Consider the following 23,748-nt stretch of genomic DNA (forward strand, 5'->3'; position numbering starts at 1 on the left):
ATCTGTTGATCATATAATGCTGGTCATTAAATGAAGAAAGATAAAAACTGGCTTATACTTATTGGTAATGATCTCTCTAACAGACTTTAGCCTGGTTTTCCACTTCTGAAATAATTCAATCCAGGAAGGATTTAAACATATGCAAATGCTCTCAATAGGGTTTGTCTTGTGACTTCCTGTTCAGCCACTGCCCTCTACAGGTGGTTTGTCTGAATATGAGCTATATACTCATTAAAATCTGAACTGAGAGAGAGAGAGAGAGAAAACTTTTCCCTCTAGCCTCAGTCTTTCCTATTTTATCACACACACACACACACACACACACACACACACACACCTATCTTGTTTTGCAATCTTTCCCAAGTCAAATAATTAAAAGAGAACCTCTCTCACCCAGGAAACTTGGACCCTGCAAGTAGATTGTCTGGAAAGATGTCCTAGAAAGGCCAGCCGCATTTCTGTGTGTTAACCTAAAAACAATGAAGAAAAATGAAGGGGTGACTCCTGCCGAAGAGATCCTGAGTCATACAAAAAGGCCTCACTGTCCCAGCTACAAGGCCAATTTGACCATCCTTTATCACATGGCTCTCAGGGCACTGGTAAAGCCTTGGGTGTTCTTGAACAAAGAACCAAAACTCTAATAATCCTTCGGATTGTTGAAGTCACATTAACCTACCCACCCAGTTCCCTGATGTTTATTCAACACACATGTAGGGTATCTCATTGGGGTAAGAGTGATAAGCCCACTGCCTCTCCCCTCTCATCTCTCACCTGCCACTCAATTACAAGAATGTAAGCTCCAAAAAGGCAGTGACATTGTCCTGTAAACCTCTCTGTCCTCATTGTCCAAAACGATGCCTGTCAAATAATAGACATACAATATTTTTTGGAATTGACATTTTAAAGGTTTTTTTAAATTATCTAAAAGAGTTAAATTTTCATTTATCGTAACTGAAAATCAATATTTAAATTGATTGAATTTATTGATTTAAATTTATTAAATCCAAATTTTAAATGTTTAAAATTGATGAGTCAATTAATAGCATTGTTACTACATAGAGTTAAAAACTGCCTCTAGGGAGTGGAACTCTAAGGAAAGGAATGCTGTTTTTTAAATACAATCTTTACCACTTTCACTTTTGGGTTATTTGCAATTGCCTTGATGATTTTCTAATTCACAGGTTTAAATTATACATATTCCCGACATCCTAATACAACTACTCATTTTTGTGTATGACTTGCCTTCTTCATCAATATATACATGTATCTGTATTAGTATGATTGTCTGCAATCACAGACAACTTATTGTCTGACTAATTACAGTCAATTTATTTTCACTTAACCTACCGTTTCAGCTATCATAGACGGCGTTCCGTTCCGTGTTTCTACAGTCTTCGTCATTACCATGTTAATGTCTGCATGATATTACAACCTGTCATAGTAACATAATTTAACTAAATACCCTAAAGTGAACCATTCAGGGTTGTTTCCATTTTTCCATTGAAAATAATGCAGCAATCAGGTTGTTTGTTCTTTGAATCATATGGTTGAATCACACTCTGGGGTTCCGCCTACAGGTCCCTGAGTCAGATTAGGGACTGAGGACGACCAACGAGCGCCAGCGTCACTCCGCCCCCGGGGCGGGTCCTGGGCGGGGCCGCGTACGTCCCCGTCCCGCGTTGCGTCACCGACGTCCCGCCCACCTGAGCCTGGCGTGCGGCGCGCGGACAGCCGCTGCAGCGCTGGCGGATGGTTCGGGCCCCGGGAGCGCGGAGCCCGGCGCTTCGGCTATGGCTCTCTGGGCTGTTGCCGAGCTCTGGGCGCTGAACCCGCTGCGCGCTCTGTGGCTCACGCTGACCGCCGCCTTCCTGCTGACCCTGCTGCTGCAGCTAGTGCCGCCCGGCCTGCTCCCGGGCTGCGCGCTTTTCCAGGACCTGATCCGCTATGGGAAAACCAAGCGTGAGGGGCCGTCGCGCCCGGCCGCCTGCCGGGTCTTTGATGTCCCCAAGAGGTAACCGCGCCCCGGCTCGAGCCCGGGAAGCCGAGGCGCGGAGAGCCCGGGGCGCCCGGCTCGGGCAGCCGGCAGGGGGCAGCAGAGGCGGGCGCGGGGCCGGCGCGGCCCGGGCCCGGGAGGCCCTGACGGGTCTCCGGGCGCGGCGCTGCCTCGGCGGGGCGGCCGGGCACTGCCGCGTCCGCGTCGTGGCCCAGGGGTTGGAATACCCCGAGGGCCCGCGGACACCGAGGATGCTGAGCCGCGCGTGAACGTGAACTTGTGGCCGCACGGAGTCTTTCCCTCGGGGAAAGTGGCAGCGCTTCCGAATGTAGGCCTGGTCCCCAGGCGTCAGGTTAAAGCCTTTTGGTCCCAAATTCTCCTTTTTCCCCCTCCCCTGCACTCTAGGGCTCGTAATCTAACTTGAGGTCACCCGCTTGCAGACATGAAGGCAGGCCGGCCCTTCGCGCCTCTGTTTTCCCCATTTGTCTCTCCGACCCTCGAAGTCAGAACGAGGGGCGAGCCGCTGGTCACCGGGTCGCCACCTCCTTCGTCTGCACCGACCCTCCTAACTAGCACCTTGGCGGGTACCCCTGGAGAAGGTGGCCCAAGAGTGCACATTTTTGGCAGGCCTAACCCCGAAGCTTTGACTTTCAACAGGTTTCATAACCAAGTTCAATGAAAGATTAAATCGTTAGGGCTTAAGTAGGATTCTTTCAGAAATTGTAAAGACTTGTTATAGTTTGCTTTTGTTTGGGGGTTTTTATTTTTTTACTTTGAATTCAGAACATAGCTGGGAAGAGTCAGCCAAACACTTCTAGAGGGTAGGAAAATAGCAGTGGCTTTTCTGTGTTTAAGGTGCATCTAAAGTTGACATTTAGAAAAGAACCTGGAGGAACGTGGTAAGGTTTCAAATGTATTAAAACACCAGGGTTATCGCTTGAACCTCAGAGACAGTGAGTGTCCCAGGTCCACAGACAAGAATGCGGCTGAGTGTAACTTGGCTTCTGAAACGTGGATAACCGCCCCCCCCCCCCCCCCCCCCCCCGCCCAACACTTTTGTCTGTTGGAGAAAGATTCATCAGGTGTTAACCCTGAGAAGGAAGAACTAGGTCATTCACAGGAAGAGGAAAGGGAATGAGGCCCTGGGAAGAGGTAGAAGTATTTAGGACAAATTAGTCAAACCCCCTATTTATTAGAGGCTCTTTTTAAGCAAAAATTATCCATCCTATTTTTAATCAAGTTTGATTGCAATACGTCCTTTTTCTGCTTTATAGCAATGGCATTCTCAGATTATCTTTTAATGTTATAAAGTGAAGAAAAAATATTTCTTACTGTGAATTCTAACAATTTGTTTTCTGAATTTTGAAAAAGGTATTGGTGTCCCTAGATTAAAGGACACATTTCAAATCACTCCCTGCACTCAGCCGATTCTCTCGCTCCCATTCCCCAGCTGTTAGTGCTTAAGCACATGATTATATGACAGCTAAGACACAGATTTGGTACCTTTCCTTTATTCATTACTACTTTTTGGGCTTGTTGTAATTTCTCCCATAATTTACACCTTTTTCTTCTTCCAGAATTCTAGAGTAGAACCTCCCATGATGCCCAAGTGATGTTCTGTTTTGTTTTTTTCTAAATTTAAACCATTTCTTTTAGTATTGGAAGAAGATACAGCAAGTCCAGGCCAAGAAAGAAAAACAAATATGCTTAGATACTATATTTAAATATTTTTCCTTGTGCAAAATCCAATCGTACTCTTAAAAGTGAAAATAAGCCTGTAATTTTTACACATAGAGGCAGCTGTAAATCACATTTCTGCATCTAAAATGGTGCTTAAGTAATTTTGTTTGGAGTTGTTTTTTTCTAAGGAGGCAGGAATAAAACCTTAAATCAGCTCATGGCATGTTCCATTCCATTACCGCTGCTGGGTAGGGTTTTTTCCTAAATTAAGGTGATGGTACTTTTCTTGTTTTCCTTTTGGCTCATAGATTATTGATTTCCCAGAAAATCTGAATAAATAGGTGATGTCCAACATGAGTCACAATGCTCTTGACTTGTGTAATGTGTATAGAAGTACTTCTGCTTCTGGATTTCAAAATGGTATCAAAGCATTGCAATTGAATTGAGTTCTGGAAGCAAAGAGCCATCCAGACTTTTCTCCAGGGGTTCAGCAGTCCTAACCAGGGGTCCAGAGGACCTATGGACAGAATTCAGGGCAAACCTGGATTAGAAAAAATTACATCTTCATTTCACTAACCTCTAGCCAAAATTCAGCATTTTCTTAATGATAAATGTAATCAACGAACCACAGTAGAATTAGCAATACTTGCAATATTGTGACAGGTTTTTGTTTTTTTTTTTAATGTCACATTAAAAATATTGAAGAGACATCAAAACATTTTCATCACAAGAATAAATCCCTAGATCTTGTTATTTGATGCAGTAATTAAGCACATATATTACTATATCACAAATTTCTTTTTTTAGTAGTTGTGTTACCTATATTTCAATATAATTGGTTTCCTTGGTAATCCCTATGTCTTTTATGATTGAAGTAACATTTTGAGAAGTGGCCAGTAGCCTTCACCAGACTGCCAATGGAGTCCATGGAAGAAAAATGTTAAGAACCCTTGCTCTAGACTATACACTGGCCATAAGTTTACATTTGTCTTGTTTTTTACCATATCCCTGGTTCAGTGCCTGACAAATAATAAAGTCCTTGATCACTGTGTTTTGAATTAATTTTAAGAGAAAGAGGGTTTAGGTTTAGTTGGTTTGTTGATTAACTGCTTAACCAGTGTTTATATAGAGTACTTAGGTGCCAAGAGCTTTTGTTCTTATAAGACAGGCAGTAAATATGTAAACAAATCTTACAAAACAAGATGATTTGGGGTGGTACTAAGTGCTTCAGAGGAAATCCAGCAGGATTACTTGATCATGAGCAAAATGGGGTGGCCGTGAGTGACAGTGACAACACTGGAGAGGACCAGCAGGGAAGGGTGGGGCAGGGGGGAGAGGCAGGGCCATGGTGGAGATGGGATTTTATTCTGAGTGTATGGAAAACCATTGATGGCTTTAGGATGGGGAAGGAGGCATGGCATGATGAGATTCATGTTTTGTAAAGATGACTAGCCACTGTGTGGAGAAGACTGAATAAGAGGCTGTTATGATGGTCCAGGCAAAAGGCAGTGGTATGGCTTAGAGTGCTCACATAATAACACCTCCCTGTCATATAGGTGGTGATGATATTAAAGCACCTAGCACGGGCCAGGCACCTAGTCAGAACTCAGAAAACATTAGTTCACTTCCTTGGTTAGCCCCATAACTCCCCTAATGGGGCCTTGGCTCCATTCCAGCTATCAGCAAATATGTATTATTAGATCCGGCCTCCTGGCTCAAAATCATCCAGTGGCTTCCAACTCACAGAAAGAGCCCAAGACCCTGTATGGTTTTCTTCCCAGCACCTCATTGACTGTGTGTCCTATAGTTAGCCCCCCATGTGGTGCCAGTCCAGTTTTGTAGGCCTCTCTGCTAGTCTTCTTTCCCACCTCAGGGCCTTTGCACTGCCTGTTCCCTCTATCTGGAAAGCTCTTCCCCCATATAGCCGCATACATGGTTTATGTCCTTACTTCCTATAATTTTACTCAAATATTACCTTCTCAATGAGGTATTGCCTATCCACCCTGTTTAAAAGTATAATTCTACCACCCCCCATATTTCTTCTTCTCTTCCTGGCTTTCGTTTTCTCAGGAACAGTTATCGCCTGCTGGCATGCTATAAATTTTACTTTTGTGTGTGAGTGTGAGTATAAGTGCCATGAGGGCTGGAATTATCTGTTGTTTTCTGTATCCCTAGAGCAGTCCCTAACTTCTAATTAGCACTGAAATACTTATTAAAGGAGTGCTTGCTTGGTGCCAAGTCCTGTGTTTCCATAAGGATCACCTTATCCCTCTTCCCACGGGCTTGGGAAATGGTGCTACAATTAAGCAAAGTGCCAAGGGAGGAAAAAGAGGGAGAATGTCTAAAACAAAAAGAGTGGAGTTCTTAGATCTGTTGTTTGAGGCTAAAGCTGGGTCTTTTTAAAAAGCAAGAGATTTATAGAGTAGAAGATGTTTCTCACAGAGGGAAATCAGGCAAGCCAAACAAGAGATAGAATGTACAGAATGTAGGAATAAGAACAGCAGTTTGCCCGTGAATCAGAAACAGCAGGGCACAAGGAGGGCATAGCAAGATGTGGCTTAGCAGCTTATACCAAACCCATATGGGTGACTGGTTGACTTTAAGCTTGGTATAAATTGGCGCGTGTAACATAGAGACAGAAAAGTTCAGGTTCAGGCGGGTCTAGGTTGCATGAATTAGAAGTGCCACGGCGTAGGGGCATCTCGGTGGCTCAGTTGGTTAAGTGTCCGAATATTGTTCTCAGCTCAGGTCTTGGTCTTGGGGTCGTGAGTTCAAGCCCTGTGTTGGGCTCCATGCTAGGCGTGGAGCCTACTTTAAAAAAAAAAAAGTTTGTTTTTTTTTTTTTTTAATTTAAAAAGGAAGTACTGCGGTGTGATTTTAATTTCAGAGTCATCCAGGCTGAGTCTGGAGCTAAATGCTGCCACTTACTGTGTGACCTTGGATACGTAACTTAACATCTGAGCCTTCGTTTTCTCATCTGCCCCATGAAGATAACCAAATAAACTTTACAGGATTGTTTCTGCCTACTTACCGGAGAGATTTCTTTTTAACTTTAAAAAGAGTGAAATGAATGAGCAATGCTTTGTGTATGTGTGTGTCTGGTAAAATATACATGACATAACACTTAACATTTAATCCTCTTCAGGTGTACAGTTCATTAGTGTTGAATACATTCACGTTGTTGTGCAGCCATCACCACTATCCATTTCCAGAACTTTTCCATTAGCCAGAAGGATTTTAAAACAGAAGCTATTTAAGTCACTCTTTACAAATGGCCCGCCATCACACTGAATAAAAGCCAGTGTCCTTGTCACACAGTTGTCCTTTATTGTTCCTCAGGGCCTTTGTGGTTGTCATTACCTCTGCCTAGAAAATTCTTTCCACTAGAAGTTCACTGGGATTATTCATTCTAGCCAAATAGCCACTTCTAGAGAGACCATCCTTGACTACGCATCCAAATGGCCTCCCCTCTGCACCCTTTCTGTCCCCCTAACCCAGTATTAGGCTAGGTAACTATAGGTTCCTTTGTTGACCATATGCTGAAAGGTAAACATCAAGGCAGAGACCTGGTCTGTTTGCTCCATGCTGAGTTCCCAGATCCTAGAACGCTGCCCAGCACGTTCTAAGCTCTCAAATATTTGTGAAGAAAGGAAGTAGGTAGAGTGGCTGGCCCAGAAGATGCTTTTCAAAAGTCGGCCCCTCCCCTTTGCGTGGAAGCCTTCAAAGCAAGGTCCTGCTGACATTCTGTTCTGCTCCTGCAGCTCGCACCATACCTGGGCTCAGTTCTAGGAAGGGTGTCTTAAGAAAGACCCTGGAAGGCAACCAAAAACCAGTGGCCAGGTGGGGGAGGGAGCATTGGAAGTGACACAGGTGAACTTTTGAGGAAACTAAGCTCTTAAGCCCGGAGAAGATCGGAATCAGGAACAACAGGCTAGCTCAGCAAGGGCAGATCTAGTGATAGAATTTGTAACAGTAGTTGGAAGAATTAAGTGGGTTGCTCTGGAATGATCAGATTAGATCAGTATTTGTCAGACTGGGTTGTGGGCATCGTCTGGGGAGGGGAGGGGTAAGCTAAATTCTGATACAAACATCTGGATCATCTGGAGGAAGAATCCCTGAGCTCGATTTACTTTGTTGTGACGAGGAAGAAGCTTAATACAAAGTGATGTGTTGAAGACCAGGGAGGACTCCCTGCAGAGTCAGAAAGATTTTGAATTGATTTAAATAAAGAAAACTAGGAGAAGGATAGGTAAAGGGACCTCAAAAGAACCTGTGTTAGGCCTTTGTGCCGTAGTAGGTGATTTCATTTCAGTAAACCAGCATCCTCTTTCACATTAAAGTAACCTTGCTAATTTCAACGTCCATTGGCTCTGGTTTTATTTGGATTTTGTTTATAACTGTTGATTGCAAAATAGGCACAGTACTTGATGAGAGGTGTAACCATCAGGAGTTGATCCCTCGTTTTATGAGTTAAAATTTGTCATGTTATTATAAAAGTAATTTAGGTCAACACAATTTAGGAAAACACTGAATCAGAAGACCTTTAAGGTTTCTGGCAGCCCTAAGAGCTTGTGGTTTTGCAAATCTTGTGTAACAGTTGGATGGCTATTGCAGCAACATTGCTCAGGATTTAGAAATCTTTCACACATTTGGCTTCTGTTGGCACAATCTAGGTTCTCTTTGCCAGGGTCTGGTGCCCCCTCTGTTGGAACTTGAGCCAATCCTGTTACCCAGAGATAAGAGAGATTGCTAATTGACCCTCTATCCACGTTTAACAAGATCAATCACGTTCTTGTTAACCTCCGGAGGCCTCTTTTTCCTGAGTTAACAGGTCCCATCATCTGAAAGGAGATTTGTAAAAGTCTGAACGCCTGCAGGGTTCAGGTTCTATTAAAAAACAAAACCATACTTTGGGAAAGGGGGAAAGAGGCTCCGGAGCCTCAAAGTAGTCTTCCTGCATAATGCTTTCAAGTGGACCTCCCCTGATGATTGCTTAACTGGTTTAACCTTGCAGGTATTTTTCTCACTTCTACATCATCTCAGTGCTGTGGAATGGCTTCCTGCTTTGGCACCTTACTCAGTCTCTGTTCCTGGGAGTGCCTTTTCCAAATTGGCTTCATGGTCTGCTCAGAATTCTCGGGGCTGCCCAGTTCCAAGGTACGACTCCACTGGCTAGTTAACCGTTTCGTCCTGTTCCTGCCTTTCCTGCCTGCAGGGAGCTGTTCCTGGTATTTCACAGCCACCCCCAGGCTCCTCCTCTGTGGGCCCAGGAAGTGGAGGGTGAGGGCAAAAAAGAGTTCTGCATGGTTCCTAGCCCGGTGGCCACTGGGATGTCTCCATGTCCCTCACTGAGATCCCAGCAGACCGAGAGTCAGCTCTTCCATCCCTGCCTTCCCAGCAAGTGCTATGCTGTGTACGAGACTGGCTGTTCTCCCTCTGATATTTTTAGTCCTATCGATAAATTTATACAGAAGTCTTTACACTTCAGTGGAAGAGTTCTTAGGATCCGTCAGGTTTGCCTTGAAACATTTGTCATTTCTCTAGTTGAACCAAAATAATGTCTCAGAACCCCAGAAATATAATAGAAAATTACTCTTGATCACCAGTTAAAAATGTTTGTTATACTGTAAGCGTTAGTTGTATAATAAAATTGACTCTAAATAGTTGTTGACCACATGATTATAAAATAGCCTTTAAATTCACCTCACTCTACCTCGCATAAAGGATACATGGAACAATTTTAGAAATCAGGAACTGAAGGTGAAAACCATAAGGTGGCCTCAATGTCAAGGGAGAAGGTGAGGGCAGAATTAGAAACAGACTGTATGCTGCTGTCTCGGTCCTTTGTTCCAGCAGCCAAACCACTGGCTCCAAGGGAGCAGTCCTTTTCTGTATCACCGGAGGAACTCGCAAAAGACGACAGCCAGAGGGAAGACCTCTGCAGATCCTATTTGGGAGGGGTGGAGACCTCAGCAGATCCATTTTCACCCCTTAAAACTTCATCTCTCCCTTTGTTTACTGTGGGGCTAGCTGGGGTTCTGGAATTTGGAAGGTTGGTTGTGAGGAGTTTTATTCGTATATTTGTTTTAACCCTTTCCTCAAGAGTTAAAACTAGGATTTACTGTATTTAAAATAGAAAAACAGCCGAAGCTATTCTGTACTGCTAGAAGTCTGGATAGGGCTTACCCTTGTTGGGGGGGGGGAGGCAGTGCCTGGAGCAGAGACAAAGGAGTGCTGGTTGGGTTCTGTTTCTTCATCTGGGTGCTGAGTATATGGGTGGAATAGGATGGTTTAGTTTGTAAAAATTCGTTAAACTGTATCCTTATTATATTCTTATGATGTGTGTGTGTGTATGTGTGTGTGTGTGTATGTGCGACGTTCATTTAAAAAACATTTGGTGTTGGGGCACCTGGGTGGCTCAGTCGTTAAGCGTCTGCCTTTGGCTCAGGTCATGATCCCAGGGTCCTGGGATCGAGCCCCGCATCGGGCTCCCTGCTCCATGGGAAGCCTGCTTCTCTCTCTCCCTCTCCCACTCTCCCTGCTTGTATTCCCTCTCTCGCTGTGTCTCTCTCTGTCAAAATAATAAATAAAAATCTATTTAAAAAAAACAAAAACAAACATTTGGTATTATGTCATCTTAAAAACGAGCATTTCTTCCAAATTTTTTTGGCAGAAGGGTGAGAGGCAGGTAGAAAGACAGATCTCAAGGCTCACGGTCCCTGGAAAGTATAATTTTCTTTTTGTTGTTGTTGTTTTTTTGAATATGGAAAGAAATGCATAATTCCCTCTGTCTCTGTTCCTGTCGCCTTTTCTGCCTGTCCGGGTACCTGTGTCTCGTCTCCCCTGACCCAGGCATCCCACCAGGTGGGGTTGTTAGAGGTCATCGGGCATTCTTCCTGACCATCTGCCGCTGGCTGTTAGGGCCAGGAACCAGAGATCCACAGACATCAGGTTCTGAGTGCACCGACTCCTTCACAGTGACATGCATGTAACCAGAAGGCTTTCACATGACGAAGGAGAGTCCAGAGACCTGAGTTTGTCACTAGTCAAATTCCTTACCTTCGCTTGGCCCACTTCCTCATGACTAAAAAAGTGTTAGGCTAGATGATTTTTAGGGCCCTCTCCTAGCTCTATTCTTACTTAATACTCTGTTGAACAGCAGGAAAAAAAAATATAACTTCGCATTAATCCCAGAAAGAGAGATGCTAACATGTTGCATTCTGAATTATAGGGGGTGAGCTGGCGCTGTCGGCATTCTTAGTATTAGTATTTCTGTGGCTACACAGCTTGCGGAGGCTCTTCGAGTGCTTCTATGTCAGTGTGTTCTCCAATGCTGTGATTCACGTCGTGCAGTACTGTTTTGGACTTGTCTACTATGTCCTCACCGGCCTCACTGTGCTGAGCCAAGTGCCCATGGATGGCAGGAATGGTGAGTGGGCCCTGGGGTCTGGTCGCTGAGTCACCGGGCAAAGCACTCCACCGAGCCTGGCGGAAGTGTGAAAGTAGACCTGCCCAACCCAGTTTGAACTCTACTGGCCATTAGAAAAAGTCAGCACGCTCAAGGGTATATACAGTAACTATTACAAAATTGCTCAAACCTGAAAGACACCAACATAAGCACTAACGCCCGTGGTAAAGATAGTAAAAGTCCCCAGTGTTCAGGAGGCTTGGTGTAAGGACCATGAATTGGGATGTGGCTCTCCCTTGGTGGGATTGAAGTCCGTGAACTCATGCAGAGTTAACTCTGGAAAGAAAGAGGGACATGGTCAAGAGTTGGACAGGAAGCAGGGGAACACCCAAGAACAGGAGAAAGGGTCAGCAAAGACAGTTGCTCCACCAAAGGCTCAGTCTCCTTGGGGTGCGTGTGTGGGAGGGGAAGGGTGATGCAGGATTAAATCTCAGAAACCCAGAGGAGGGAGGGGTGGCCTGGGCCAGCGGTGAACAGTTGTGTTTGAAGAGGGAGTAGAGAGCCATTTTGTTGCCATTTAGTTCTTAGAATGATTCCGATTATAACAAAGCTTTTCTTCAAGGGAGGCAGCCTGAGGGGAGAGGACAAAAGAGTACTGTGGTTAGTCAGAATTGTGTCTGAACATTTCTGAGCGCCCACTAGCCAGGAAGAGGGAAGCAAAATCATGACCTTTGTTTATGAGGAGGAAATGAAGTGTGTTTTGGGGAGGGTAGGGGGGAAGGGAGGCTGGAGATCTAACATATAGGACTATCATTTTTGTAAAAGCAATGCGTGCTTATTAACACAGAACTCAAGTCATTTGGGGTGACTGACGTTAGGAGGCTAACTTCACCCTGGACCTTCAGTGTCCATCTGCCCAGACACTGTAGGGCAGACCACCCGTGACTGTTTTCTCTCAGTCCAAGTCTTCGTGTTTCCTATCCATCCATGTAAATAGAGACCAAAGTCTAGATGTTTCCCGTACTCGCTGAGTGAGCTTTCTCCTCAGGTTTGATTTCAGCATCAGAATAGCCCCTTGAATGTCCTCTCTCTGTTGCTATAGTACAACCCAAGGCCTCTATGGCTTGAGGAATGACTTTAGAGTACGATTTAGTAATGATCTTTCTTAATTCCTGAATTATTTATTGGCTCCAACCACTCAGCTAGCATCTGTCCATCTGATTCCACTGAATTTAATCAAGTCAGTGTTTCCTCCCTGAGCTTTCTGCTGTGGCATTCACGTGCAGCCCGTATCAGGGTTTGAACTGTTATTTGTGGTGAGCAGTACTAGAATTTCCACCCAAAGGAGCTTTCCAGAACACGCGGCTAACCCACTAGCTTTCAGTCTGTTGGCCTCTGTTGGCATTACATTATCTCTTCCGGAGCTTCGTCTGCTAGCTCGAGCCCAGCTTCTGCCCTCCCTCCCATATAAAGAGTCAAGAAAAGGCAGCTGAGACACCCACAAAAATCACTTTCTAGACACTCCTTTCTGAAGCTGTCTTCTGTTTCACCTACTTGTCTTTCAAGAGGTCATATGCAGGCATTTGGGACAATATGGGTAGAACTGGTTTCAGGAATTCGTTGAGAGAGAACACACTGGGGCATTTGCCAGCTGCGGAGTCTGATAGGAATAGCCTGGGCTTGGGAGTCGGGGGGCCTGAGTCTGAATTCCAGCTTACTTAACCACCCTGAACCTCAGAACCTTCATGTGTAATCAGGGACGCATCCCAATTTCAGAGGGTTCTTGTGAAAAGGAAGAGAAAGAATGTCTGTAAGCTGCCCAGACCTTCTCGTCTCCTGGTCTTCCAAGTCTAGAGGGTCTTCCTCCAGCCAGTCTCCATTACACTGTTGTATTTTATTTTCTCCAGAGTGCCCTCTCTACCTGAACTTGTCTTGGTTATCTATTTGCCGACTCGTTTCTGTCTGTCCCTTGCCACTGGAACGTGGGGTCCTGAGGACTGAGATCTTGCCTTACTTACTCACTGCTTTATCCCTTGTGCCAGATGCCCGGCTCAGTAGACAGTCAGTAATTAATGAATAAACAAAGAGTTAAAAACTACACAGATTGGACTCTCAGCCTTCTACCTGCCTCCCTTTTCCTGCATTATAATTCCAACTTACTCTTAGGAATCTTTCCCTCATAGGTACTTTCTCTGATTCAGAGTAGGTGACTTGGCAGCGATCGGAACTCTCCCAACACTTGCTTCAGTTTTTAATCCTAAAATGACTTGCTCTTATAATGATTTGATATATAATGACTATGCTCTTATGACTTGCTCCAATTTAAAACTATTTTTCATATTTTGTTTATTTTTAACCTGTAAGAATATAACCTTTTCATTAAATGGCTAAGTCTAATAAACATTAAGAGTCTATAGTAAACTGTTTATATAGGGCAAGTTTTTAAACGAAATTAACACAGGTAGACATTGGTGGACTCTCATTAGTCATTAGCTGTCATCACCTGAGTCCTACCTCCAGGTGCCCATACGGAATCACATGATTCTTGGTTCTCTTACCTGAATCAACTCTGTAGGGGCGGTCTCTGGGCTCCAGACCCTCAGGCTCTTCCCCACAGTCAATCTGCAGTCAATGGACAGCTTTGTTTCTTCAGTCAAGTTCCTAACTAGCCTGACTGCTTCCTGCTGATCATAAGGAAGTCCTTAATTTGCTTTTCTGATGCCAGTCCTCGGAAGACCTGCATTCTTCCTGTCTTCTTGGTAGCTGGAGAAGAAAGTGGAAGATGATACTTTGAGTGTTTCTACTTCTGAACTAAATCTAACATGGTTCTCTACTCAGAAAAGGATACCGTTTGTGTTTTCATCTTGTAGTTTATGTTTTTTCTCTTTTGAGAAGCCCCACCGCGAGCCTTTACCTCCAGGGGCTTTCTTCATTGGCTGGAGCCAGTCAAGTCAGTGTTCTGGATGCAGGGTCTCCCCTGAATGGCTTAGGGTGGCGGCTCAGGGTGAGATTCCTTTGAAAGTGTTTTCCTGGGGCGCCTGGGTGGCTCAGTTGTTAAGCGACTGCCTTCAGCTCAGGTCATGATCCCAGGGTCCTGGGATCGAGCCCCGCATCAGGCTCCCTGCTCGGCGGGAAGCCTGCTTCTCCCTCTCCCACTCCCCCTGCTTGTGTTCCCTCTCTCGCTGTGTCTCTCTCTGTCAAATAAATAAATAAAACCGCTAAAAAAAAAAAAAAGGAAAGTGTTTTCCTGACAGTGGACTGTAAGAAAGAAGACATAAAACTGGGCTTAGAAATAGAAATGCAAAGCGGCCTCACCGCACAAGGGTGCATCACAAGAGAAGGAGACAGAGTTGACCTCTGTGCTTGAAGCATTTGAAGTGGGAGCAGGAGAATGTGTCCATGTGGCACTCTCTGTCAGGGGCCACTGAAGCTGCCCCTGGCTGAGGAGCATACCCCTTCACCCACAGGACAGTGCTCTCCCCTCTGGACTTGGTAAATTATGTCAGGATAATTTTCTAGTCGTGAGGAACAGAATAAGTGGATAATTGTGTTCTGCTAACTGTATGATTCTACTAACTGTATCATGCCCTGAGCCTCTGAAATTTTGCAGGCTTGCTAATAAGCTAATTCTTTTTTTCTGTAGTCTATGTGATAGGGAAAAATCTCTTGATGCAAGCTCGGTGGTTCCATATCCTCGGAATGCTGATGTTTATCTGGTCATCTGTCCATCAGTACAAGTGCCATGTCATTCTCGGCAATCTCAGGAAAAATAAAGCAGGTGAGAGGCCTTTCAGAGCCACTGCATGTAGATTTTAACCCTCAGAAGTTAGTTGTCCCTCTCCCTTTATTTTTTTCCCCTTCTGCCCTAAATTAATTGACTCCTCTATCAAATGCTCATTTTTGACAAGACACCTCTCTGGGTCTTGCTCTTCCCCTTTGTAAAATGATAGCATTATGCTCAAAGATTTCTCCGGCCCCATCTAGCCCTGACACTCTGTGACTATTCTGTGCCCACATCTGGGGGCCTGCACGGCAGATACGTGCCTAACCAGCACGTGAGCATTCATATCACTGTGCTGAGTTAGCGTCATTCCAGCCACAGCAAAAAAAAAAAAAGCCTTGACTTTTTAGTTAGCTTGTGTTGACTTATCACAGGTACAGTTTTTATTAGGTTTTTAGAAATATTAAAAATGGAATAATACTATTCAACATTTATCAAGTACTTATTCTGTGCTGGGCCCTGTTCCTGGTGCTTTACATATAGCCTCAGTGCTTACTTGAGGTGGGCACAATCTTATCCTCCCTTTACAAATGAGGAAACTGAGGCACAGAGATGGTAAGCAACTTTTCTAAAGTTCCACAGCATGTAAGTGGTAGAGTCAGGATTTGAACTCACACAGTCTGACTCTGCAGTCTGAGCTCTTAATGACTAGCTTGGAGGCCTGGTAGAGAAACAGGCTTTCCTCTGTGCTTATTTTCAGTTGACAGTGTAACCTAAGCATGTAACTTTTTAATACATAGTAGGTTGACAATGGAAGTGTGACAGGAAGTGGGTTTGCACACAGGTCGGCAATCCTCTTTTTAAATGACTTGGGGCCTGAGGTGGTAAACTCTCTTTCCACAACTTCATTTGTTCAGGAAGTCTTCTGTGTCTGTTTCAGGAGTGGTCATTCACTGTAACCACCGAATCCCTTTTGGAGACTGGTTTGAATACGTTTCTTCCCCAAACTACTTAGCAGAGCTGATGATCTACATTTCCATGGCTGTCACCTTTGGATTCCACAACTTAACTTGGTGGCTAGTGGTGACATATGTTTTCTTCAGCCAGGCCCTGTCTGCTTTCCTCAGCCACAAATTCTATAAAAGCAAATTTGTCTCCTATCCAAAGCATAGGAAAGCTTTCCTACCGTTCCTGTTTTAAGATAACCTCAGTCATCAAGCATGCAAACCAGGTGACAGGTTCAATTCCTCAGGACAACAAAGTCTAGGGACCAAAGCACAGTTTCTGCAGAACTGTTTGAAACTCTGTGTTCCGTTTTTATACCCAAAAGTCTTCACTGAATGAGCAAAGCAAGACCCCTCAAGAAACTGAATCTTCAGAGAAGAAATCCTTCTGGCAGGCCTGGGAGTACTGTGTCTGCCTTCTGAGATGCTTTATAAAACCAACCAACTGCTAACAAGTAGATGAGACTTCTCCAAGCTGCCTCACAAGCAAACTAACCAAGAATATATAAACGGCTTCACACATGCACGTACCTCCCCAGAGGAAGAGATGAGACCATCTGTGGCTTTTTGTCAGGGACAAATGAGCTGGACTACATAAAAAGCAATATAGTAGGTGCTCAGTAACTGTTGCATTTCAGTAAAAGCAGAAGAGCTTTTGAAAATAACAATATATAATTTCACACCAACAGATGTAGGGGAAAATGAGTTTGTTGGAGATAGTTTATTCTTTCACATACAGCCACAAAGATTTCCAGTTATGTAACCAGCAAGAGTGGTTTCCACTCAAATCATAGGAAACCTCTTTTATTTAATACTTTTTTTGACATGTCTTTCAAGGAAGTACCTTAAAAGTGAAAGCATCTGAAAATAAAATATTTTTACATTTATGTGTAAAGAGCCTTCATGAATGGACTGACCTTCGCTGCAGATGGGCTAGTGCTATAGCCTCGTTCATACGGAGTTACTCCACTGGATTAAGGTTTGCCTGAGTTTAACTATTGAACTATTTTAATAAAGTGAATCTGAAGATTTTTAGGAATAAAGTTTACACTAAAACAGTTTATGTTCAAGAAAATAGCCATGATTAAATCAAAGGGAAATAAATGCATGGTTTAAAAGAAAAACAAGAACTTGAAAAGTAACACTACAACCTGAGCGACGCTGTAAAAACTGCACATTTGTGCAGCGTAAGATTTACTAGCTTAGTGACTGAGGTATTAACTTGATGGCTTTTGTGCAGGTCTCATAGTCTACTAGCTGCTGAAGTTTGGCACTAACAGGTACCTTGCTGTGGGAGAAAGAACCTCATGATTAATCAGACGCATAATCAAATGCAGTCTAAGAACGTCCTCCCACCCTCATCCCTGGAGTAGTAAACCAAAGCTGTTAGACTGAGATTCTGCTTCATCTAAACTTTCAATATAGGCATATGAAAGCACATTCTAAAGTTTTTAATTCTGCTGTAACTTTTTCTCTCCCATCCATCAAATACCACTTCAATCATTTGCTCAGTCTATTCCAAAAATGACATTTATTTCATTTATCATTTAGGTGCGCCATCCTCAGGACCAGGACTCAGGAACAAAACTTTCCACACGGGAAAATATAAAGCATATTGCAGTTTGGTCTTAATTTCCACACAAATGGCACGAATAATTTTTAATAACAAACTATTTGGGGAAAAAATGTATTTTGCTTTAGCATGTCATTTCATACCTAGGTTAGTCTAGGAATTTGAAGGATGTTGTGGAATTTCCTTGTACTTTTAAGTAAAATGATGATAGCCCCGTGAAGAACCCTACCAGGGGCTGTTAGAAGGCATTCCCAGTTCCCAGTGTCCTCGTCTCAAGCCCACCATCCCCTACTGTCCCCTACTGTCCGTCACCCCCGCTTCCATGTCTTTTACTTTCCCCTCTCCCTTCCTTGCCCAAACACTGCATTTCCAGGTGAGGGCTAAAGAGGAAGTAGTGATGTCCTCAAAGGGGTTCAGAACAAAGTAGCGTGGTCTTGGATGAAAGCTTAACCGTGGAGAACATTTGAGAATTGTGCCATGCTTGTGAGATCACAACCGACATTGCTCTGTGAGGTAGTGAAAATGCTCTGTGCGCCCGAATGGAGAGTGCGGGCAAACCCATCCGTGGAGAAGCCAGAAATAGGTTGGGGGTGGACACTCTTGATCTTCCTGCTGCCCTAGTCGCAGAACCTCAACCTGTCATTCTGTTGCTACTAAGTTAGGGGAAATGACACCCGACTACCTCCCAACAGCATTCCCTGGACTAACTACCGATTGTAAAAGTGTGCTGAAAATAGCCTTTGTTTTTGTTAAGTCTCCAAGTTGTAGCTCATCCTCTATACTAACATTTGCCGTCGGTGAGTGTGGATCATTTTGTCTCCACAGGGACGTGTCCTGTGTTATGTTTTTAATATAATGAGTGATTATTGCTAGAATTCCTACCAAGAAAGAGGGGGCCTTTGCAGATATTTTTATATGATACTTAATAGTTTAAGGAGACTGTAAATTTTTGTGTAACTACCTGATAATTCAAGGACATTGATAAGTAATGTACCTCAAAGTGAACCAATATTTGAAAGAAGATCTTAAAATAGCAAATGGGCAAGTAGAAATTTTTTACACCCGCCTAAAGCAATTTCTGCCCACTCTTTCACATTGCTTATCAGAGGAAAAAATCTTTTAACTGGTTTTATAAATTATATATATTAGTCTAACCCTCTAAGATTTTTCTAATAAATGGACAAGAAACAGGGAAGCTGGCAGTGACCCACAAATAATTCATGCTACACATACTTCATCATGTTTCTCAAATACCAGTGATCTAGAAAGCCAGGTATTGATTTTAGGGAAAGCAAAATTTAATTATCCAAGTAAAAACTGAATGATAAAGAGCTACTCTATGCACATAATTGAGAAAGTTTTGTATTGAGTCTCTTCCTTGAAAAAGATTCTCGGGGAGCCTGGGTGGTTCAGTCAGTTGAGTGTCTGCCTTCAGCTCAGGTCATGATCCCAGGGTCCCGGGATCCAGCCTCCGAATCGGGCTCCCTGCTCAGTGGGGAGCCTGCTTCTCCCTCTCCCTCTGCCCCTCCCCCATGCTTGTGTGTGTGCTCTCTCTCCGTCAACTAAATCAATAAAATATTGGAAGGAAGAAAGGAAGGAAAGAAGGAAGGAAGGAAGGAAGAAAAGGAAGGAAAATATTCTCAACTCTTGAAGCATGTAGAGGACAAAAGAACACAAGGGATTTCTCAGCAGAAAGACAAACCTGCCTCCTGAGTCTAGCCCTCTGGTAAAACTTCATAGCATGTGTACAGTTTTTATCAGGGCTCCTTGGCCTATACAACACCTTTCTGGGAATTAGAAAAGATAGCACTCAGAACATCCCCATAGTAGCAGAGCATGAACCGTTGTGGGCACAAAAGGCCACTGGTGATGGGACCACCACCCAGTGAGCAGAGCTCAGGCTGGATCTCAGCCCCACTCACACTTTGTGCCTGCCCTCCTTTGTGCAGTGTTCCAACTGCACAACCTTCCATAGCCTAGAGACCAGGTTCGCTGTGCTGCCTATCTCTGCAGATTCTATTCGCTCTTGGAAAAAAAAAAAGAAACAAGACTTGATTTCATGGAATCATCTCATTGAGAAAGAAGAATAAAACTAGGAGAAGGTGGAATTAAGCAGTCCATGCAAAACATCTGTGTTCTTCCACTAACAAAAAGGGGAATCTGGTGGACAGCAGGTGAGTGACCCTCAAACAGTAGAATGTCGGTTTGGATGCTAGAATTCCAGCCCCAAAGAGAGAAAATATTTTGCTTCCTTTCTCACTACCAACTCCTGTCTTTCCAGCTCATTGTTCTAGGACTGCAACCCCAACAGTCTTGCCACCCTATTGGGACCTCCAGTCTATTGGTCTCATGGCATTTTTATTGTCCTTCGCCCATAAGTCTTCTCTAATCTCCTTAGCCTGCTTGAGTTCCAGGAAATCGCGGTCATCATTCCTTCATATATATCTTCGACTCTTGCCTCTTACATTGCCTCTTGCTTCTGATTCAGCAAAACCACACCCTGGTTAGATTCAACTCTTCCCCTGGGTGTGTGTGCCCACACAACTGAACAGTGGCTGGAGAAATCCAGTCCATAGACAGCTCACTTCAAATTCATGACCACTAACCTCAAGTGGTCTTGCATGCTGCAGTCACAATAAAATTCTCTAGTCCGTTCCCTCTCCCACTCTGCTGACAATGTTGCATCTCTGTCCCCAGGAAATGAAGCTACTGGAAGAGAACCCCCCCACAGGTTACCACCACCTCCTCCACCCACCTAAGACATCTGTTCCTCCATACGCTACTTTCCCTCGTTACTATTATTGAAGGATACTTTTTTTAAATGTAAAATCATGATTCTCATACAAATACAAAATGAACATGTGCCAACAATTTTACTTAACTCATTAAGTAAGGAAGGAACCAGTAATGTTAGAACCAGTTTAAAGAGTTCCTAAAAGACACATACATGGATAACGAGGCATGCCAAAATGAATGTAATAGATGCAAATTAATTGCTGAATGGTTGCAAAACTAGCGTCTCCAGCATGGGAGGGAAAGCAATTGTGCCCCCATCAGATAAAATCCATTTGTATGTCTATGAAATTATTTGCATTCCTATCAACTATCTATAAGTTGTAAAAGAGCTCAAAGACTAGGGGTAGAGAACCCAAAGAGCGTGCTAGAAAGGACACCAGTACTATTTTTTGCTCACTTTGAAGTCATTACAATTTTTTCCTGAAACTATGAACAATCTCTCTGGATTTCTTCCCAAAGCTAGGTCCCCTCCTTGAGCACTAGATTCTACCCAAGGAGAATGCTTAGCCATTCTTCTCCCCCTAGATCATCACATGTTTACCCTTTCCTCAACATTTCTAGAAGTGGACAAATACCTTTTTAAAACCTTCTAACCCCATTTCCGGTCTCAGGACCTTAAATACTGTTTATATGCTGCCAACTCCTGTGTTTATATATCTGGCCTAAACATCACTGCTGCACTCTAGGCTCATATACCCAGTTATCTACTTAATATCTCTACTTGATGTATAATAGCTCAAGTTGTGACATGACTAAAAGTTTCTGATTTTCCATCCCCCCACACCTGATCCACCTACAGTCTTAGTACTTTTTACTTTCTCAAACCAAAAATGATGGCATCTTCCTTGACTCTCCTCCTTCTTTCACACTCCACAAACTGATCCGTGGTTCTACCTTCAGAATCCAACCAGAATCCATCCCTGTTATCATAACTCTACTCACTACCATCTTGATCTGAGCTGCCATCATTCCTTGCCCAATTTACAGCAACAGACTCCCAGTGGGTCTCCCTGCTTTCTCCCTTATTCCTTACGGCTGATTTTCAACACAAGCCAGAGTGATCTTTCAAAAACCTGTATCAGATCATGTCATACTCTCTCAAAACCTTGCAACAGCTCCCACTTTCTCTCAGATACAGGCCAAAGTTCCTATGATAACCTCCTAGCCCCCACACAACCTGGCTCCCAGTCACGTCTCTTACCTCATCTCCTACTTGTGCCCTCATCCACTCCTCCCACACAGTGGCCTCCTTGCCCTTCCTTATCCAGGTCAGTCCTGTTCCTCTGGTAGGCCTTTGCACTGGCTGTGCCCTCTGCCTGGAATGCTTTTCCCCTAGATAGCTGCCACATGGCTAACTCCCTCACATCCTTCAAGTCACTGTATTTGTTATCTATTGCTGTGTGACAACATACTCCAAATTTTAGCAGCTTAAAACAGCAAACATCTGAGAGTTTCCGTGCATCAGGATTTCAGGTGCAACTGAGCTGGGTGCCTCTACCCCAAGGATTCACTGCAGTCAAGGTGGCACCGGGGCTGAGATCTCATCCGTAAGCTCCCCCGAGGCAGGACCCAACTTGCTCACCTGGTTGTTAGCAGGATTCAGTTCCTTGTGAGCTATTGAACTAAGGGCCAGGAGCCTCCCTTGGTTCCCTGCCACGCAGGTCTTGCCCAAGAGCAGCTCATAGCACGGTACCTAGGTCCCATCAGAGCAAGCAAGCCAGGGTGTGCAAGACGGGAGACACCATCTCTTTGTAACCTCATCTTGGAAGTGACATCCCATTGCTCTTGTCATACTCTGTTTGTTGGAAGGCAGTCAGTCACTAGGTCCAGTCCACACTCAAAGGAAGGGGATTATACAAAGGCAGGATGATCAGGAGGTGTGGATAAGGGGGCCAGCCAAGAGCCTGTTTACCACAGTCACCTTCTCAATGAGGGTCACCCCCTTACTTAAAGTTGCAGCCTAGCCCTCTCTCATTTCCGTCCCCCTTTGCCCTTATGAGCATTAACAAACACTTATTGTTTTGAGCCACTTCATTTTGAGGTGGTTTGTTCTATAGCAATAGCTAACTGACGCACTCTCTTCTAAAAAAACTCTACAAGGTGCTTTTTTACTTACGCTTATTATTTTATTGTCTGTCTCTCCTCATTGGACTGTAAAATGTTGTTTGGGGGTTTTCTGTTTTGTTTTGTTTTGCTTGCAGATGCATCCCCAGCACCAGAAGTGTCTGGTACATAATAGACACTCAATAAATATTCATCTAGAGAATGCTTCTATTGTCACTGTTTTCTGCATAATCACGAATCTCCTGCCTTTTTTTGTTGCAGAATTGCAATAATACCTACCTTATGAACATTGAGCATCATTTATATTCACATGTGTGAAAAGCAATGATCCAATTGTGCATTTATACCACCCAGAAACCAGTAAAAATTATGGTAAAGAGGAAATGAAGTACAGTCAAAAGAAATGCTTAGGAATCCATAAATTGTTACAATCCCACCCACATATTTTTTATCGGGTTTTATAAAAGAAATTCAGCATTTATGGGAAATTGGAATAAATACATTTATTCTTCAAAATATTATGATTAAACCCTGTTTAGTAGAGAGGAAAGTGATTACTCTTCAACTTGAAGCCTGTATCTTTAAATCTTGCTCCTCCCCCTACACTTTAAAAAAAAAAATCAGCAGTTTGAGATTTTTTGTTTCTTGACCTCTAGACCTATTACTCTCTGGCCTGCTATAACTAACTATGACCATGATTTTTTGACATGTGTTTTAGATAAAATCTTTGAGATTTAAAGAAAAAATAACAAAACCCATGCCAGAGGAAGTATATAATTCAATAAATTGGAAAGAACTTAATCTGTTCCTCCGTAATACTCCTTCAATTCTGAGCTTCTTTTCATGGCATGGCTTTCAAGCTCTGCTGTCAAGGCAGGGCAGGAGGGAAACAGAGGGTCTTCCATTCCCTGGCTATGACCTATTTCATTTTAAAGACCTTCATCTAGTCAAATAAATATTCCTCTAATCCACATGATTTTGACCTAATATCTTACTAATACTCACATCTTATTTTAGTGAAAGAGCATTGCCCTCACCCAATTTCCAACCAGCTCTCCGCCCTGGATAGCATCACCAAACTTCTTGCATTAACTTGACAATGGAGGGAGCTGGGCCTTAGAGGATGTCCCCTAATCTGGGGGAGGGGCTGAGGGGTTAGAGGTTGGAGTCTCAGTCCAGTCAGGTTTAAATGGACCAGGCAATCATTTGGGGAGGAGAAGTGTTCTGGGTTGAAGAGTTGTTGGTGAGTTAAAAACCGATTCTTGTCTTGGGCTGTGAATTAACTCAAGGCCACTAGGATGTAAGCAGAAAGTAGGATAAACTCTGTCTCTCAGAATCAGGCCAAAGACAAAGAAGGTGTAGAAGACCCTTCAGAGCTGCTCAGGCCATTTGGGTGGATGTTTGAGTGTGGAATGAGGCTGACCTTCAAAGATGAAGCTATGACAAGATCAGAAATCTGTATTTTTGAGCCAGAATATGTCGATGTCTAGATTTGTTTTTGTCTTTTCA

General features: G+C 43.7%; 1 protein-coding gene across 3 annotated transcripts; it reads left to right on the forward strand.

Moving 5' to 3' along the window:
- The first annotated feature begins 1,676 nt into the window (after positions 1-1,676).
- Positions 1,677-22,441, forward strand: SRD5A3 (steroid 5 alpha-reductase 3). Of its 3 annotated transcripts, XR_013446352.1 has the most exons (6): positions 1,677-2,011; positions 8,688-8,830; positions 10,905-11,102; positions 14,725-14,859; positions 17,358-19,553; positions 20,077-22,441. XR_013446352.1 is itself a non-coding variant. In XM_036120792.2 (5 exons), the coding sequence occupies exons 1-5, from the start codon at positions 1,791-1,793 to the stop codon at positions 17,534-17,536; spliced, it is 876 nt and encodes a 291-aa protein (XP_035976685.1). In that variant the 5' UTR covers positions 1,677-1,790; the 3' UTR covers positions 17,537-22,441. The 3 variants fall into 3 exon arrangements, 2 of the variants coding, with proteins under 2 accessions (XP_035976685.1, XP_035976684.1); XM_036120792.2 differs by having other exon boundaries at positions 17,358-22,441; XM_036120791.2 differs by lacking the exons at positions 17,358-19,553; positions 20,077-22,441 and adding an exon at positions 15,743-16,693 and having other exon boundaries at positions 1,682-2,011.
- Positions 22,442-23,748: the final 1,307 nt, after the last annotated feature.

This window comes from Halichoerus grypus, chromosome 3 (assembly GCF_964656455.1).
Source record: "Halichoerus grypus chromosome 3, mHalGry1.hap1.1, whole genome shotgun sequence".
NCBI lineage: Eukaryota > Metazoa > Chordata > Mammalia > Carnivora > Phocidae > Halichoerus > Halichoerus grypus.